The sequence below is a fragment of the Watersipora subatra genome, chromosome 7, assembly GCF_963576615.1.
Source record: "Watersipora subatra chromosome 7, tzWatSuba1.1, whole genome shotgun sequence".
NCBI classification, from domain to species: domain Eukaryota; kingdom Metazoa; phylum Bryozoa; class Gymnolaemata; order Cheilostomatida; family Watersiporidae; genus Watersipora; species Watersipora subatra.
The window spans coordinates 16,898,232-16,915,625 of record NC_088714.1 but is presented as its reverse complement, the minus strand read 5'-3'; the positions used below and the strand labels follow the sequence as shown (position 1 = coordinate 16,915,625).

At 32.9% G+C, this 17,394-nt stretch overlaps 1 protein-coding gene across 1 annotated transcript; it reads left to right on the top strand.

Moving 5' to 3' along the window:
* The first annotated feature begins 1,479 nt into the window (after window positions 1-1,479).
* LOC137400482 (kunitz-type serine protease inhibitor 6-like) lies at window positions 1,480-16,892 on the top strand. The gene is made up of 13 exons (XM_068086807.1): window positions 1,480-1,584; window positions 1,740-1,791; window positions 1,945-2,027; window positions 2,324-2,465; window positions 2,585-2,720; window positions 2,938-3,099; window positions 3,221-3,382; window positions 15,319-15,379; window positions 15,530-15,581; window positions 15,735-15,817; window positions 16,114-16,255; window positions 16,376-16,511; window positions 16,727-16,892. Exons 1-13 carry the CDS (start codon window positions 1,480-1,482, stop codon window positions 16,890-16,892), a joined length of 1,482 nt encoding a protein of 493 aa, XP_067942908.1.
* Window positions 16,893-17,394: the final 502 nt, after the last annotated feature.

The following is a 17,394-nucleotide window of genomic DNA, read 5'->3' as shown; positions in this document are numbered from 1 at the left end:
CTGCTGCTTTAGAAAACATACTTTCGGTACCAAGGTTTTGTGCACACAATGTGTAAAGCAAGTTTTATTAGTTGGATGTATAACTGCCCTTGAAAAATCATTATGTCAATGATAGTTGGTGTTTCCATAAGTTATAAATTAAACGTTTATATAATCTGTAGGAGCTTGTTTTAATGACTCTAACCAAGGTGTGAGGCTGCCTACTTTATGTGTCTCAAACTGGTTAGATAGATAAGATTGAAAATACTAGAACTAAATAGATAGAGGATGTGTGACCATTTCTTGTGCTGCCTTTTCTACTGATCATTAGTATGACGTGACTGCTTTAAAGCTTCTAATACCTTGCTAAATTTTAAAAATCTGAATTATCAGAGCTATGACCATAAACTGGGGTATGAAAAGCTCAGATTAAAATGATGACACCGTCTGTTATGATTATAACAGCCACCTGCTATGAGGCTTTACCAAAGTCTAACATGCCTTATATAATTTTTGTTTTATTGTTCCAAAATGATCACCACGTTCCGCCATTACTTAAGCTCTTTTACAATTAACATAAGAGATGATAAAGCTGATTTGTTAACCAAAAACCAAGCCAACCATAAATAGTTTGTAAAAACTTAAATGAACTGTTATGAATTAAAAGATATTTTGATAGGTGCGATGTTTATTTATATAATAATACATGCTGAAGACAAATAAATATACAATGTTTTGTTTGCTAAAATAATCATGAGGGATGCAATAACATTGGTCTCAACGCTAGATAAAATCATAGCAGAAACTTATTACAACAAAATTTAGCATTTGAATTGGTTTATACTCGAACTCAAGTGAGTAAGAGACCACTTTTCTTGATACTTTTTAAGCATCTATAGCTTCAAAAAAGATACAGCTTAAAATCAAGACAACCGCCTAGCTTATAAATCACTACCTCAAATGTATTCTTTAGCAAACGCTATGAGCTGGCTATAACCACTTAGAAAACAAGTAGATATAAAACGGCTACTATGGCTTCTATTTCTTAGTTTGCATTCTGTTCCTCCCAGTCTATTAAAATGTAAGCAAAAACACACGAGAGTGGGTTTCAGAATTTACTAGCTAAGTATGTGGGTAGTTTCCTCCATTTGACCGAATTCAGCAGTTTAAATTATTAAACTGCAACATCAAAGTAGGTAGTTTCCTCTAATTGACCGAATTCAGTAGTTTAAATATTAAACTGCAACATCAAAGTGGGTAGTTTTCTCTATTTAATCGAAATCAGTAATTTAAATTATTGAACTGCAACATCAAAGTGAACCAATCAAATTAAATTTAGAATAAATAACCAATTTGACGCACCATTAGTACATAATTATGTTAAAGATTCACCCTCTACATAGCTAACAATGAAGGTTAAAGGTCAGGCAGCAATATATAAACTGAGACGAGGGAGTCTATCATAAGTATTTTACAAGTCAGTCAGTCTCAAGAGTCAACATGAAGATTCAACTGGTTATTTTAGCTATTGCTGTTATTGGCAGCATCAGATCAGCTCCTCAAAATGAGGCAGCAATAGAAGATCAGGGAGAAGAGATGGCTGTGGTAAGTTTTTATAATTGAATAGGCTAAATAAAACATTACTTGATATGCTATGACAAGAAAAATTAAAACAGATCTAGGCAGAATTTATAGTAATTAAAATAGAACCATGATCTGAAGCATAACACAAATATTAAAGGAAGACGTGCATATTTTAGAGTGTGGCTGAAAGGACAGGAGCAGATGAATCCATATCAGACTATCAAAATGGTAAGTACATTTATATCATCATATTACTGCAGTTTTAACCCGTAAATAGGTTTGCTACATGCTCAAGTCTCGCTACATCTTTATGTTTAGCATGTCACCATTTAAAGCTTTTAGAAGAGGAACTCAAAAATTATGAAAATTCTTTGTTTGCAGACAATAACTATCGTTATTACCAATACTACAGATCTAAAGGAATAAACATGATGTACATGTCACCTTATTATGTCTCCCAGGCTGTGAGTATACCGGTATTAAATTAATTATAAATAGAGCATATATGTATTTATATAATACTCAAACTGTTCTATAACTATTGGATGCTTGCTTCAAAACAATTATACACTTTTTCAGTCATTTCAGCATGTTTTTGCTGTCCATCAATAAAATTACTTTATTAATATAAATGCTGTTGTTTATATTAGAAAACAAATCATGGTGGGGTGATGTTTTTGCTTAAAATCATTTGTTAGTGAGAGAATGCTTTTGTCTTTGCCCATTATTCTTGAACTCTGACTTTTTTTATCTGTATTAGGCTTACAATAAAAAGGCTACAGATCTGGCACAATGCCAAAAAGAGAGAGACAGCCTCATTGTTGTTCAAAGTGCTGAGCGTCTACGAACAGAAGCAGTTGTTGAAGAAGACGAATCTGATGAAGAAAAAGAAGAAGTGCAAGGTAACAGGCTATTTATTTTAGTTCTAGTATTTTTTGAAATTGTTAGCTAAAGATAACATTTTTCTATATTACATTTGAGCTTTTAGAAAGCATGAAACTTTTGCGGTTTACTGTTTCAGTTGCACCGATGTGCACCATGAAAGTTGACCCTGGACCCTGCACGTCATATATCCAACGATACTACTATAATGAAGACACACAGAGGTGTGAAATGTTTGTTTATGGTGGATGCCTTGGAAACACCAACAACTTCAGGTAGAGGTTGAATTGAGCTAGTTTTTTGCAGACATTTACCTTTTTTGCCAATATTTTCTTTCATCAAATCATAGCGCTAGTGTCAAAATTATTGGCGGATGTTTAGTAACCGCAAAAAAACAATAATTCTCATATTTTTATACCGTAAATAAAGCAATAAAAGACTTGTTGATAGTATTGATTGAAGTTATAAACTTCATTAAATATTTTATTTTAGAACTGAATACGAGTGTGAAAACTCTTGTATGAACCAGTGTAGCAGACCTCTCAACGTTGGATACTGTTCAGCTCGTCTTCCCCGTTACTATTATAACTCCGCTACAGGAAGATGTCAGCTTTTCTATTATGGTGGATGTGGGGGAAACAGCAACAACTTCATGTAAGTCAGATAATTTATGGTCTTTTACCATCTTTTAATGGTATCCTATATCGTTTATCTGTAGAGTTATCTCACCCTGCTACTAAAATAGACAACTTTATTTCTTTTTGTGAACTTTTAGGACAATGCAGGAATGTCAAACATCTTGTGATGGTGCCTGCATCTTACCTAAAGAAAAGGGTCCTTGTCGTGATGCTGTACCTAGATGGTATCACAACTCCGAGACTAACAAGTGCGAACCGTTCATCTACAGCGGCTGTGGAGGCAATACTAACAACTTTCTGTAAGTATAGAGCAGCGTTTCTCAATTAAAGATTAGTTTTGTTACACAAATAAGTGAATTAATTAAAAAATAAGTAAATAAATATTATTAATTACACGAGAACTAATTTTATCATTTGCATCTTTAATTTTTATTAACAATTTGATTTTTACAATAACTAAACTTTGTTTGGGTTATTTGTCAAGTACTCGCAGATGGAATGGCAAACTTGAGTTCAACGCCAACTCATTAATTTGCTGTAGCTGGTACAAGGAGTTTTGCGATCAAACAGATGTAATTAAAATATGTTAGTTCTGTAGTGTCTCTGAGCTCCAGAAATTTTATAAGTTTGTTTTTATGAACTCTATTTTTAAGCTGTTTATTCAAACATTTAATAACAGACATCCTTAGCTGCTGCCAACAAATGATAGCCATTTCTAAAACTTTTTGCTGTCAACATTGTTGATAAAAGTTGCTTTTGTAAGAACCATTTTTGTTATTTGCACTATAGTTTAATTATAACATATTATTATTTATTTATTATTACATTATATTATTATTTTGTAGAACCAGAGAAGCTTGTGATAATCGTTGCTAAAAACAGAAAAGGAGAAAGAAATAATTACCAATTACAATACAATGACACCTTCTTTTCAATATATTCAATGATGAGATGGTGTTAGCTACTCATTGCTATGATATGCTGGGTTATGGTAATATAATAAAGATTTCAATAACCATTAATCAACTATTTCATGCAGAGGAGATGAATCATTTTATTTGTCAAACTTATGTGAATATCAATAGATTATAAGCCGCAGATAAGATAGAAAATACTTAAATTATAAGGGAGACAAGTCCTTTGAGGACCATGTCTAATTGAACAAGGAAGACAAGTCCTTTGAGGACCATGTCTAATTGAACAAGGGAGACAAGTCTTTTGAGGAACATGTCTAATTGAAAATTCAGAAAAGCTGATGCTTCTGTGCAAATATATTTACAAATGTAATTAGTTTCTCATTGAACATTAAAAAAATTTCCTTCAATTAAAATAAACAAAAACTATAATTATTTCATAGTTAACAGAAAGTTTGAAATAAAGTTAAAATGACAACCAGACAACAAGCCTTTCATTACAAAAAGTGGAAAATGAATTTATGTACAACACTTTACCTTGTGTTATCCTTGTTGATATCAGATCCTAAAGGTAGATTATACCTGGCTGCCTATCTGGTTTTACAACTGGATGCATAAGTTAGTGTATATATGGTTGCATTCACAGTGCATACCTAGACGTATACCTGGATGCCTATTTAGGTGCATATTTGGGTTTAGATATTAGCACTTACCAGAGTGTAAATCTCATCATGCACTGGGTGCATATTTAGGTGCATAGCTAGATGCCTACCTGAACAGATACCTGGGCATATACCAGAGTGCATATCTGGATGTAAACATGGGACATATCAGGGCATAAACCTAGACATATCAGGACATCTAAAAGTGCAGCTAGAATTGTAGCTGCATGTAAACTTAGGTGTATACCTGAGTGCATATCTGGGTGTATCGCTAGAGTAAACTTGAGTGCATACATAAGTGTATACTTATCACCTTAGCAATGTAGATCATACCAAAGAGTAGGCTGTATGTAGTGTGATCAAACATACCTATGCAGATGTTATGGTGCAGCAAGTGTTTTGATTCTTAGAGAAACTCTTCTTGTTAAGGAGGAGCTCATTTGGTTTTACATTATATGGCCAACTTCATCTTATGTAGCATCCATAAACAATCATCTTTTTTCAAACATTAAAATTGAGAAAGGTGAACTGGCAGTTAAAATGTTGGGGTCAATACTCAGCTGTAAATATCTTTTTTCAATCAGCTATGATATTCCCGTTATGAACGCAGCAAGCTTCAGTTTATTTACAGCGGCATCTTTGTTAAAAACTAATGTGAACAACTATTGCAATCTCAATATTTTTATCAATACACACTCTAATTCACAGCTATCTCACCTAAAGCAAGTTCACTTGCAGCTATCTCACACAGAGCTAGTACTCATACAACTATCTCACACAAAGCTCGTTCACTTACAGCTATCTCACACAGAGCTAGCTCACTTACAGCTATCTCACACAGAGTTAGTTCACTTACAGCTATCTCACACAGAGCTAGTTCACTTACAGCTATCTCACACAGAGCTAGTTCACTTACAGCTTTCTCACACAGAGCTGGTTCACTTACAGCTATCTCACACAGAGTTAGTTCACTCACAGCTATCTCACACAGAGCTAGTTCACTTACAGCTATTTCACACAGAGCTAGTTCACTTACAGTTATCACACACAGAGTTAGGTCATTTACATCTATCTCACACAGAGTAAGTTCACTTACAGCTATATCATACAGAGCTAGCTTACTTACAGCTGTCTCACACAGTGCTAGTTCATTTACAGCTATCTCAAACAGAGCTAGTTCACTTACAGCTATTTCACACAGAGCTGGCTCACTTACAACTGTCTCATAACAAGCTTGCGCACGTGAAGCTATCTATCACAAAAAAATTGATGAGTATCTCATTTCGCTTTTTAATAAACCAATGATGGATACGGACTCCTTATACTACAGGTTAATATAAGACTAGTGAATAATGAAAGCATTTTAGAAATTATTATTATGGAGACATTGCCATAACAACTAATGTTATATTTTCAGCATAGGCCTAATTATCCTTCTATGACCAAAGTTTATGTTTTGTATATTTACTCTAGAGAGGGCTCATGCTCAATAGAATGCATGAATAACTATTTAACCAAATTCTTGATTAAAAGTTATCTGCTGAAATGACAATGACTACTACATGTACGTCTAAACAAAACAAGCAAAGTGGGTAACGAGTTTTTTCTGGTGTCTCTGTGTGAGAGTACCTCTTTTAAATTTTTTGGCAGATCTGAAGTGCCCAGAATATTTGTTGTGTTTTTCGAGTTCTTGTTGAGTACACGAGCTCGCTTTAATAATACACCATCTGAAACCTTGAAAGTGTTGTGTTTATTGTTAGCTGGTAATAAATATTCACCGGAAACAACAAAATAGAAAACACATAAAGTGCAACTATACTAAAAAATAAAAACCGAGACTATGCTATGAGTATATTTTCCACATAAGTTACCTTCCAGAGAGCATTCCTGATCAGCTCTAACTTTGGTGCCAACCGAAAAAGCATTAGGCGGAAACTTGGCACCTTCTTTAGCAAAGCTTTCTTTAGCACCTTCTTTGATAAAGCTGCTAATTATCTTCTCTTTGAAAGAAAGTTTTGTTTGTTTGGCTCTATCCATCATCTTTGAATGCACATTTTGCCTAGACTTAATTGAACCATCCGGCTTGTAAGTTGTTATGTCAATTGTAACACACATTCCTAAATCTTCAACCTTGTCTACAGTAAATGTATCTTGCACAGTTAATTTTGAATTATGGCAATCTTTACAATCAACAAAATAACACAGTTTTTAGTACAATGAGAGCTGCTTATGGTTTAAGAACATTATACTGTCTGAAAACATGCTGTTTGGGTATATTCTTTTGTTTACTTAGGTTTGTAGCTAGTCGAAACAAAAATAGTCAGTTCTGCACCTACTTAAGTTTTCCCATTTCACTATTGCATAGGAAAAGTTTTACTCAAAAGCTCCCACTAGAGGTTGGCGAGTCTGCTACCATTGTAAAGAATATAATAGGCTTACTAAATAATATTGTGCTAAGGAGCAAAAAGATCTACCATTATTATGTATCTAGCATTATTGACTTAGCTAGGAAAAGCAACCTGACTATTCAATGCCTGAGAAATGAGTTAACACAAGTTCACCTTCATCTTCAAAGAAGTCAACTTCACTGAATTTTTTTCCTAGATTCTCTAATTTGTCTTTCAGCAATTACTTTTCTTTATTTTACTGTACTTTACTCTAAAAATAATGGCACTTGTGGGCCTGATGCAAGTGAGATGTACTAAAATTGCTGGTGGTGTTAAAATGTCATTCAATTTCCTTCTTTTCATCAAGTGATTGAACAGATGTGCTTATTGACACTTCTGGTGACATACCAGCCTTACTCTCATGTTTATTAGTGTCATCCTGCTCAGTGCTATCATCACTGAGCAAAAATACTGTATTTGATGTATTCACTATTGCAGAGGTTGGTCTCATGGGTCCAATAGCTACTTAAAACTCTTCTCCCATGCCACTTTTTATCGTAATTATTTCTTCAGCAACAGCTCTCAAACTTTACTTACTTTCTACTTTGAAAAAAGAAAAAAATTTGTTTTATTATTCCACAGTGTAACAATTTCACAGCAAGAAGTGTCATGTTGGATGTCTTTTGCTGCCATATTGAAACAAAAGCTTACAAGCCAGAGCGCTGTTATAACACATGTGAGCAGACAGCGTTGGCGACTCATTGGTTTAGTTGCAAATATCAATGACGTCAGCGGTGAATATTATACTAGTTTTTAGTGCTGTTTAACAGACACATCCACTAGATCACTCAGCTAGTTTTAACAAGCTCAAAAAATTTGTGTGATTAAAAGTTAGTGCGAGTTGGTGTTAATGTGATTGACATTAGTGAAAATACGATTGAGCCAATTTTTCAACTTTCTGTCTCATTTCACGTCAAGTTCATATTGCGACTGCTGTTAAGTTTCTCTTGCTCATTATCATGTTATTTTGAATTGTTTAGTTAAAATAAAGAAGTCCATGTGTGATCAATCAAACTGTTTAGAACCTATTAAACTTTACAATTGTAGAGGAAAGTTTTAAATCCCAATATATGGTTTTTTAATTTTTCAGTTCATTCGACAAAATTTTAGGGTGAGGCATAGTGGTTTTGTAGTTTATCGCTTTCAAAATTCAGTTTATTGCTTTTAAAATGCAGGCTCAGGTTCAAATGCAGACCTAATAAAGCAGGGTCCTTGTCATAACCAACTCCAAGTTTCCTTTCAGATGAGCCGGTCGACAATGAGTGCTTTGTACATTCCACTATGTATGCTGTTTCATAAAATCAGTTGTTATCGTTTTACAATATAGAAAAATGTACTACTGTAGATGAATTTGCACTTTTTGTACATTTATACAGAATAATTTAACAAATGTGAAAATTTCTGTGCATAAAATAATTGTCCCAAAAACTATTGTTCCAATTGTTCCAAAAACCTAAAAACTATTAGCCCACATACTACGGTAAGTTTCAATTGCAAAAGCAAATGATTTGCTCGATTCAAACAAAAACTACTTGTTGTTGGTCTTTTGATTACCTTTAATTTTTTGAAGCAGTATCTACACTAGCAAATATATAGTTGTAAGTGCTGCTTCTCAAGAAACCAAATCCTTCAAAACAAGAAAAGTTTGTCATTATTAATTATCTTTGTAAAAATGCTAAATAGATTGATTTATCTCTCCTGCGTTAAATGAGAACTTGATGATGATTAAAGTAATTAAAATATTTATTATATTACAGTAACCCAGTTGAATACAGAAATTAACAGTCAATATTATCCCATGTTTAAACGTGTTCAAAAGTTGATGTGATTGCAGTTAGTAAGAGTTGCTTGCTCTTCTTCAGTTTTCTCTAGCATTGCTTCTCGCAGTCTTCCTTGGTTCTACAACAAAAAAACATACTTGGAGCAAATCTACTAGTACTAAAAGAAATAATGTATAAGAATGAGTTGAATTATACTCTGTTTGCAGCAGCTACTCTGTCAAAAGTATTAAGTATTGAAAATGCAAAAAATATGTGTCTCTCTGAAGCTCTTTCTCAGATTATGGAAGAAATTTGATCTAAACAAAAATTATGCAAACCCGTGGCTAGATTTATAATGATTTAACCTAAAAACTCTCTCTTGGCACCCAGTATAGATTTCAATTTTTCTGGTTGGAACATTTTTTAATAGCAGAACTAATTTTGCCAATTTTGGTCAAATTGGAAGCCAGTATTGAACATTAAATTTCCAGTTTTTTATGCAAATGGATAATTTAAACCAGCCTAAAAAGGCACAGATAAAAAAGCTCCTCATAAATTTTGCAATATGCAGTCATATTCTTCTTCACACTTACAGGAAGTTGTTAGCATTTCCTCCACAGCCACTGAAGATGAATACTTCACATTTGTTAGTCTCAGAGTTGTGATACCATCTGGCTAAAGCACCGATACAAGAGCCTTTCTCTTTAGGTAGCACACATGTATCATCACACGATGCTTGACATTCCTGCATAGTCCTGAAATATTAAATCAATCGTCTCGGAATCTAAATAAATTGGTCTTCTCTATAACAGAATGAACAGAATGAAAAAACTCCTAATTACAAAACAAGATGTAACCATGCACATATGTCTATACACTTTCACATAGACCTATAATGTTTATAACAGATATTAATATTCATATGATATTGTCTGGTTTTTAACAAACTCACAAAGATCACTCTTAAATAGCACTTTAGTTATGTCTGACATTAGAATGAAGTGAGTAATAGAAGATCGAGTAAGACATCTGACTTACATAAAGTTGTTGGTGTTTCCTCCACATCCACCATAATAGAAAAGCTGGCACCTTCCTGTAGCGGAGTTATAATAATAACGGGGGAGACGAGCTGAACAGTATCCAACGTTGAGAGGTCTGCTACACTGGTTCATACAAGAGTTTTCACACTCGTATTTAGTTCTAAAATGAAATGTTTATTAAAGTTAATCACTGTAGCCAACATCATTACAAAGTCTTTCTATTACGTTACCCAAGCCATAAAATATGAGAATTATGAAATTTCAGAAGTTTTCAACATTGAATTAATTAATTTAAAACAGCATATCAAAATAAAAAAAGAAAAAATTGAGGACAATTAACAATACTGCACGAAAGACCAGCTAAAGTCAGGATTTAAAATGTCTACCTGAAGTTGTTGGTGTTTCCGAGGCATCCACCATAAACAAACATTTCACACCTCTGTGTGTCTTCATTATAGTAGTATCTTTGGACATAAGACAAGCAGGGTCCAGGGTCAGCTTTCATGGTACACATCGATGCAACTGAAGCAACAAATGTTTGTTATAAAACCAAGTTTATAATCAAGAGCTTATCATTTGAAATTAAATGATTGAATGATGTAAAAACCAAAATATATAGTTTTGTACCTTCCACTTCTTCACTTTCATCATCAGATTCGTCCTCTCTTTCAACAACTGCTCTAGCTTCTTGCTGTTGAGTGCTTTGAACTACCATGAGAGTGTCTCTCTCTTTCTGGCATTGTGCCAAATCTGAAGCCATCTTGTTATAGGCCTAATATAGAAAAAAATCAGGCTTGAGAGGAGAGAAATGTGCCATAGAAAAAGCTCTCTATTCTGACACAATACTTGTAATTGGCATTTCATTTCCACAAAACCTTGGTTCAAAAACTATCCAATTTCTAATACTATAATAATATTGAAAATGTTATCATTGAACCAGTTTTAGATTTTCTTTTCAATAAAGTAATTTCATTTAGGAAGCAGCAATAAAATGTTGAGTTTACTAAGAGAGTTTAATCAAAAAAGTATGGAATCGTCGAGTATTACAAATATAATATGAATGTATTACATTTATAATTAAGTTAATACCAGTATACTCACAGTCCGGGAGATATAATAAGGTGACGTGTACATCATGTTTGTTCCTTTAGATCCATAATATTGGTAATAACGGTAGTTGTTGTCTAAAAATAAATCATTCATAGAATTCCTCAATTTCTCTCATAGAAGCTTTAAATGGTGACCTGTTTAAGATAAAGATGTAAAAATATTTAAGTATGTAAGCAAACCTAGTTACAGGTAAAAACTGAAGTAATCTAATATACTTACCATTTTGATAATCTGATATGGATTCATCTGCTCCTTTTCTTTCAGCCACACCCTAAAATATGCACCCCTTCTTTTATTAGTTGTTTTATGATTGCCAGCCATGACTTTAATTTAGTTGCCCTAATTTACCTTTTTTTAACATTCTTTCATGAATTATTTAATTAACTATTTTACACAAGCTTCATAATATTCTGGTTATATTTTTCTATTAGCTCGTAAAGGTTTTTCTAAGATTACCAATGTTTAAACTACTATTTAAACATCCATGATTGTAAAAGTGAAGCTGCAAAATTGGATTGTGCAAACATTCTATATATAGATACATTAGAATAAGATTTTTGATTTTTGCCATAAGATTTTCACTCAAATCTATGATGTTTTTAATATAATTCAGCAATAAAACTTACAGCAGCCGTCTCTTCTCCCTGACCTTCTATTGCTGCCTCATTTTGAGGAGCTGATCTGGTGCTGCCAATAACAGCAATAGCTAATATGACCAATTGAATCTTCATGCTGACTCTTGAGGCTGACTGACTTGTAAAATACTGATGATAGACTCTCTTGTTTTAGTTTATATAGTGCTGCCTGACCTTTTAACCTCCATTGTTAGCTTTGTAAAGGGTGACTCTTTAATATAATTATGTGCTAATGGTACGTCAAAGAGATTAGTCATTCTAAATTTTGATAGTGTTGCCTGACCTTTTAAACTTCTTTAAGGTTTGAGTTATTGAGGGGAAGTCAAATACATCTAAATAGAGTACAGCAATTATGTGCTGACGGTAGGCCAGAGAAGGGTCACTTTCAATTTAATTTAATCAGTTTACTTTGATGTCACAGTTTATTAAATTACACTGTTAAATTCGGTGGGCTTTAGAAACCTACGCACAATTCCAGACTTTACATGTACATTGTAAACCCACTCTTGTATGTTATCTTTTGAAGATTTATAAAACTGGGTGGAGCAGGATGAGATTGATGTCATAGAAACTATCTGTCTCATTTTCACTCTGAATGCATGAATAAAGTTGACATAAATGTGTGTTACAATCAAGTGAAAGAGAGGACAGGGGTACATTTCTCAGCTTTATCATTATCAGTCTTAAAAAAGTCTTTTCAAAGAAAATTCATTTTCATTTAACATATGCAACATTACCAATCTAACTTTTAAACTTTATATTGTGTGAAATGTGTTTTGTACAGTTCAAATAAACTGAAAAATACAAAACAAAAGTAAAAATGTTTAAACGTAAAATAATTAACAAGTAATAGCTAGATATTCTACATACAAGTTGTATTAAAAGCTTTGATGAACGAAACTAGTACAGATGTTGAGCAGTGAAGCTCTACTCGAGTTAGAGTTTTGAGTTTAGAGTTAGGGTTTAGAGTTACCAGCCACAAAACTTGTAGCTTGGAAACTTCTTTATGCTTCTTTTTGTTATGCTCCAAAGCTTATTGAATAAAGAGCATTACAGCAGATAACACAAAAGTCCACGTACAAAGTATTTAGCTTTTACAGATTTAGCGATTGACCTTAGTAAGAACCAGAAATATGATTCTAACAGCACATTTAAAACTGAAATGACAAGTTTTAAAAGTACAAATTAAAAAAGGTAATGGATTTTGAAATAGTCTTTAGAAAACTTTAAAAAAAAGAAATCCAAAAATTAATATTAACTAATAATAAAAAGTACATATATATTTAGTGTGTGCCAGCAGAATAAGGTAGTTGAGAATGATAAGAACGGCTTAGCCTAGTGGCTACGCACCAATGGTTATAGACTTGCGATTTGCATACACGAGTTAAATTCCAGTGACATGAGAACTTTTCATTGTTAAGTTTTAAGTGCAATAACTGGCTACAACTATGGCAGTTAAACAAACCAACAAAATACCAACATACAGCAATACTTATATATATAGGTTGGCTATTGTTCGTCCATCTGTTCCCGTTTATGACATGAAGCTCAGGGTATAAGTGCTTATATTTGCAATATTTTTCTTTAGCTGAGGGTTGTGGCTGATTAGGTCAGTAAGTTTAATCTAGTTTGCTATGCAGAATGTTATAAGTTAAAGATCATACAAAGTAGCTTTTTAAAAACTAGGCACAATTATTATGAGGCTTCAATTCATGGCCAAGAGCTTCGTGCGTCTTTTTACTAAATCTTTGAAATACCTACATGTATGTTGTGTTCATTGAAACATGCTCAAGTTTTGCACTGAGTTATTGTATAAATATATTGAAAAACTTACTATTTGTATTACAGCAATTTATTATATTTCTGGGTAACCTTTTATTTGGTGGTGTGCCACAGCTCAAAATAGTTTAAAAACTGCTGCTTTAGAAGACATACTTTCGGTACCAAAGTTTTGTGAACACAATGTGTAACGCAAGTTTTATTCCTGGGATCTATAACTGCCCTTGAAAAATCATTATGTCAATGATGATGGGTGTTTCCATAAGTTATAAATTAAACTTTTATATACATTTGTAGCAGCTTGTTTTCATGACTCTAACCAAGGTGTGAAGCTGCCTACGATATGTGTCTCAAAATGATTAAATAGATAAGGTTGGAAACGCTGGAACTAATTAAATGGAGGATGTGTGACCATTTCTTGTGCTTCCTTCACTGTTGATCATTAATATAGGGTTTCTAATACCTTTCTAAATTTTAAACATCCCAATTATCACAGCTGTGATCGTAAACTGGCGCGTAAAAATCTTAGATTAAAATGATGACGCAGTCTGTTACAATTATAACAGCAACCAGCTATGAGGCTCTACTAAAGTTGTCTAAGAAGTTCTAGATAATTTTTATTTTATTAGCAAAAATGCTCACCACATTCCGTCCAACTGAAAGGATGTACAATATATATGAAGCACCTAATATTTAACAGTTTTGGCTAGAATTACATTAACTACCATATTATTCTAAAAAACCTTTTTTAGAGATCTTACCTGGTCAACTATTCATTAGCTTGAATTTTTTTGGTGAGATAAAAACTGTTTGTTTTCTTAAATCGTTTATTTAGCTAGAATTCTTTCACATAAACTTGTAAGACTGTTAGTCTACCAATATTGATTCTACAGCCTTACACAAGCACTTTACAATTAACCTAAGAGATGATCAAGTTAAGATGTTAATCAAAAACCAAGCCAACCATAAATAGTTTGTAAAACCTTAAAAGAACAGTTATAAAATAAAATATATTTTGATGGGCACGATTTTTATTTATATAACAAAACATGCTGAAAACAAATAAAGGTACATTGTTTTGTATGCTTAAATAATCATGAGAGATGCAACTACATCGGTCTCAACTCTAGATATAATCATAACAAAACTTTATTACAACATAATTTAGCATCTGAATTGGTTTATTTTCAAGGTCAAGCAAGTTAGAGACCACTTGTTTAATACTTTTTAAGCAAATTTAGCTTAAAAAAAGATGCAGTTTAAAATCAAGACAACTACCTAGCTTATAAATGACTACTTCAAATATACTCTTTAGAAAATGCTATGAGCTGGCTATAACCACTTAGAAAACATGTAGATATAGAGCTGCTACTATGGCTTTTGTTTTTTAGCTTGCGTTTAGCTTCTCCCAGTCTTTCAACATTTACGCAAAAACACACAAAAGTGGGTTTCAGAATTTACTAGCTATAGGTATGTGGGTAGTTTCCTCCAATTGACCGAATTCAGTAATTTAAATTATTAAACTGCAACATCAAAGTAGGTAGTTTCCTCTATTTGACCAAATTCAACAGTTTAATTTGTTAAACTGCAACATCAAAATGGGTAGTTTTCTCCATTTGACCGAATTCAGCAGATTAAATTATTAAACTGCAACATCAAAGTAAACCAATAAAATTAAACTTAAAATAACTAACCTCTTTGACATGCCATCAGTACAAAATTATATGAAAGATTTGCCCTCTACATAGCTAACAATGGAGGTTAAAGGTCAGGCAGCACTATATAAACTGAAACAGGGAGTCTAGTATCAGTATTTTACAAGTCAGTCAGCCTCACGAGTCAACATGAAGATTCAACTTGTTATTTTAGCTATTGCTGTTATTGGCAGCATCAGATCAGCTCCTCAAAATGAGGCAGCGATAGAAGGTCAAGAAGAAGAAATGGCTGTGGTAAGTTTTATAACTGAGTAGGCTATATAAAAAATTACTTAACTTGCTATGACAAGGAAAGTTAATACAAATCTAAGCAGAAATTATAGTAATTAAAATGGAATCTTGGACTGAAGCATAATACAATTATTAAGGAGGTGTATATTTTAGGGTGTGGCCGAAAGAAAAGGAGCAGATGAATCCATATCAGACTATCAAAATGGTAAGTACATTTATATCATCATATTACCGCAGTTTTAACCTGTAAATAGGTTGGCTACACGGTCAAGTCTCGCTACATCTTTATGTTTAGCATGTCACCATTTGAAGCTTTTATAAGAGGAACTCAAAAATTATGAAAATTCTTTGTTTGCAGACAATAACTATCGTTATTATCAGTACTATGGATCTAAAGGAACAAACATGATGTACACGTCACCTTATTATATCTCCCAGACTGTGAGTATACTGGTATTAACTTAATTATAAATAGAACATATTTATATAATATTCAAATTATACTTTAACTACTTGATATTTGCTTCAAAATAATGATATACCTTTTTAATTATTTCAGCATATTTTTGCTGCCGATCAATGAAATTACTGTGTTAATAAAATGTCACTGTTTATTATAAAGAACAATTCAAGGTATGGCGATGTTTAAAAAAGTTGAATAAAATCATTTGTTAGTGAGAAATGTTTTTTGTCGTTGCCCATTATTCTTGAAGTCTGACTTTTTTCATCTGTATTAGGCTTACAACAAAATGGCTACAGATCTGGCCCAATGCCAAAGAGAGAGAGACAGTCTCATTGTTGTTCAAAGTGCTGGGCAACAAGAAGCAGAAGCAGTTGTTGAAGAAGACGAATCTGATGAAGAAAAAGAAGAACTGAAAGGTAACAGGCTATTTATTTTAGTTTTAGTGTCATTTAAGATTTGCTAGCAAAAGATAACATTTTTCTCTATTACATTTGAGCTTTTTGAAAACATGAAACAATTGCTGTTGCCTGTTTCAGTTGATTCGATGTGCACCATGAAAGCTGACTCTGGACCCTGCAGGTCATATTTTCAAAGATACTACTATAATGAAGACAGGCAGAGGTGTGAAATGTTTGTTTATGGTGGATGCCTTGGAAACACCAATAACTTCAGGTAGATGTTGACTTGAGCTAGCATTTTTGCTGTCATTTTTCTTGTTGTCTAACGTTTTCTGTCATATTTTAGTGGTTATTTCAAAGTTATTGGTAGATCTTTCATAACTGCCAAAGAATAATAACTTATATATTTTTATACCGTAAATAGAGCAATAAAAGACTTGTTGATAGTGTTGATTAAAGTAATAAACATTAATAAATATTTCATTTCAGAACTAAATACGAGTGTGAAAACTCTTGTATGAACCAGTGTAGCAGACCTCTCAACGTTGGATACTGTTCAGCTAGTCTCCCCCGTTACTATTATAACTCCGCTACAGGAAGGTGTCAGCTTTTCTATTATGGTGGATGTGGAGGAAACACCAACAACTTTATGTAAGTTTAATAGCTTAGTGTAGTTTATTTTGCTTTTTGTGATACACTAATTCAATTTTGTTTGATAAAAAGTGTTTCATCCAGTGACTTGAGCAGACTACTCTACATGGAATCAATCATTATTTTTTCATAATTATTTTAGGAGTATGCAGGAGTGTCAAGCCTCATGTGATAATACATGTGTGCTACCTAAAGAAAAAGGCTCTTGCAGTGGTGCTGTAGCCAGATGGTATCATAACTCTGAGACTAACAAGTGTGAAGCATTCATCTTCAGTGGCTGTGGAGGAAACGCTAACAACTTCCTGTATGTATACTTGGTTCTTAGAAAAAATTCTTTAGATAAAATCTTTGCTGTTTATATTAGATTAAACTATTTTAGATTATAAATTTTGTCTATTTAACGTTTCCGTCGGCATCATGAAAATCACATAATTAGACTTTTTCAATTTGTTCTAGCACATCTCCCTATACTTTCAACACCCTATGGAGTAAGTATATGTAAGTTA

Excerpts from the sequence above, each read along its gene's own strand:
- LOC137400482 (XM_068086807.1), top strand. The coding sequence starts at position 1,480 with ATGAAGATTCAACTGGTTATTTTAGCTATTGCTGTTATTGGCAGCATC. Across the intron at positions 3,383-15,318 it reads GGCAATACTAACAACTTTCT|CATCAGATCAGCTCCTCAAA; the intron begins GTAAGTATAGAG and ends TGTTATTGGCAG. Across the intron at positions 15,582-15,734 it reads CATATCAGACTATCAAAATG|ACAATAACTATCGTTATTAT; the intron begins GTAAGTACATTT and ends CTTTGTTTGCAG.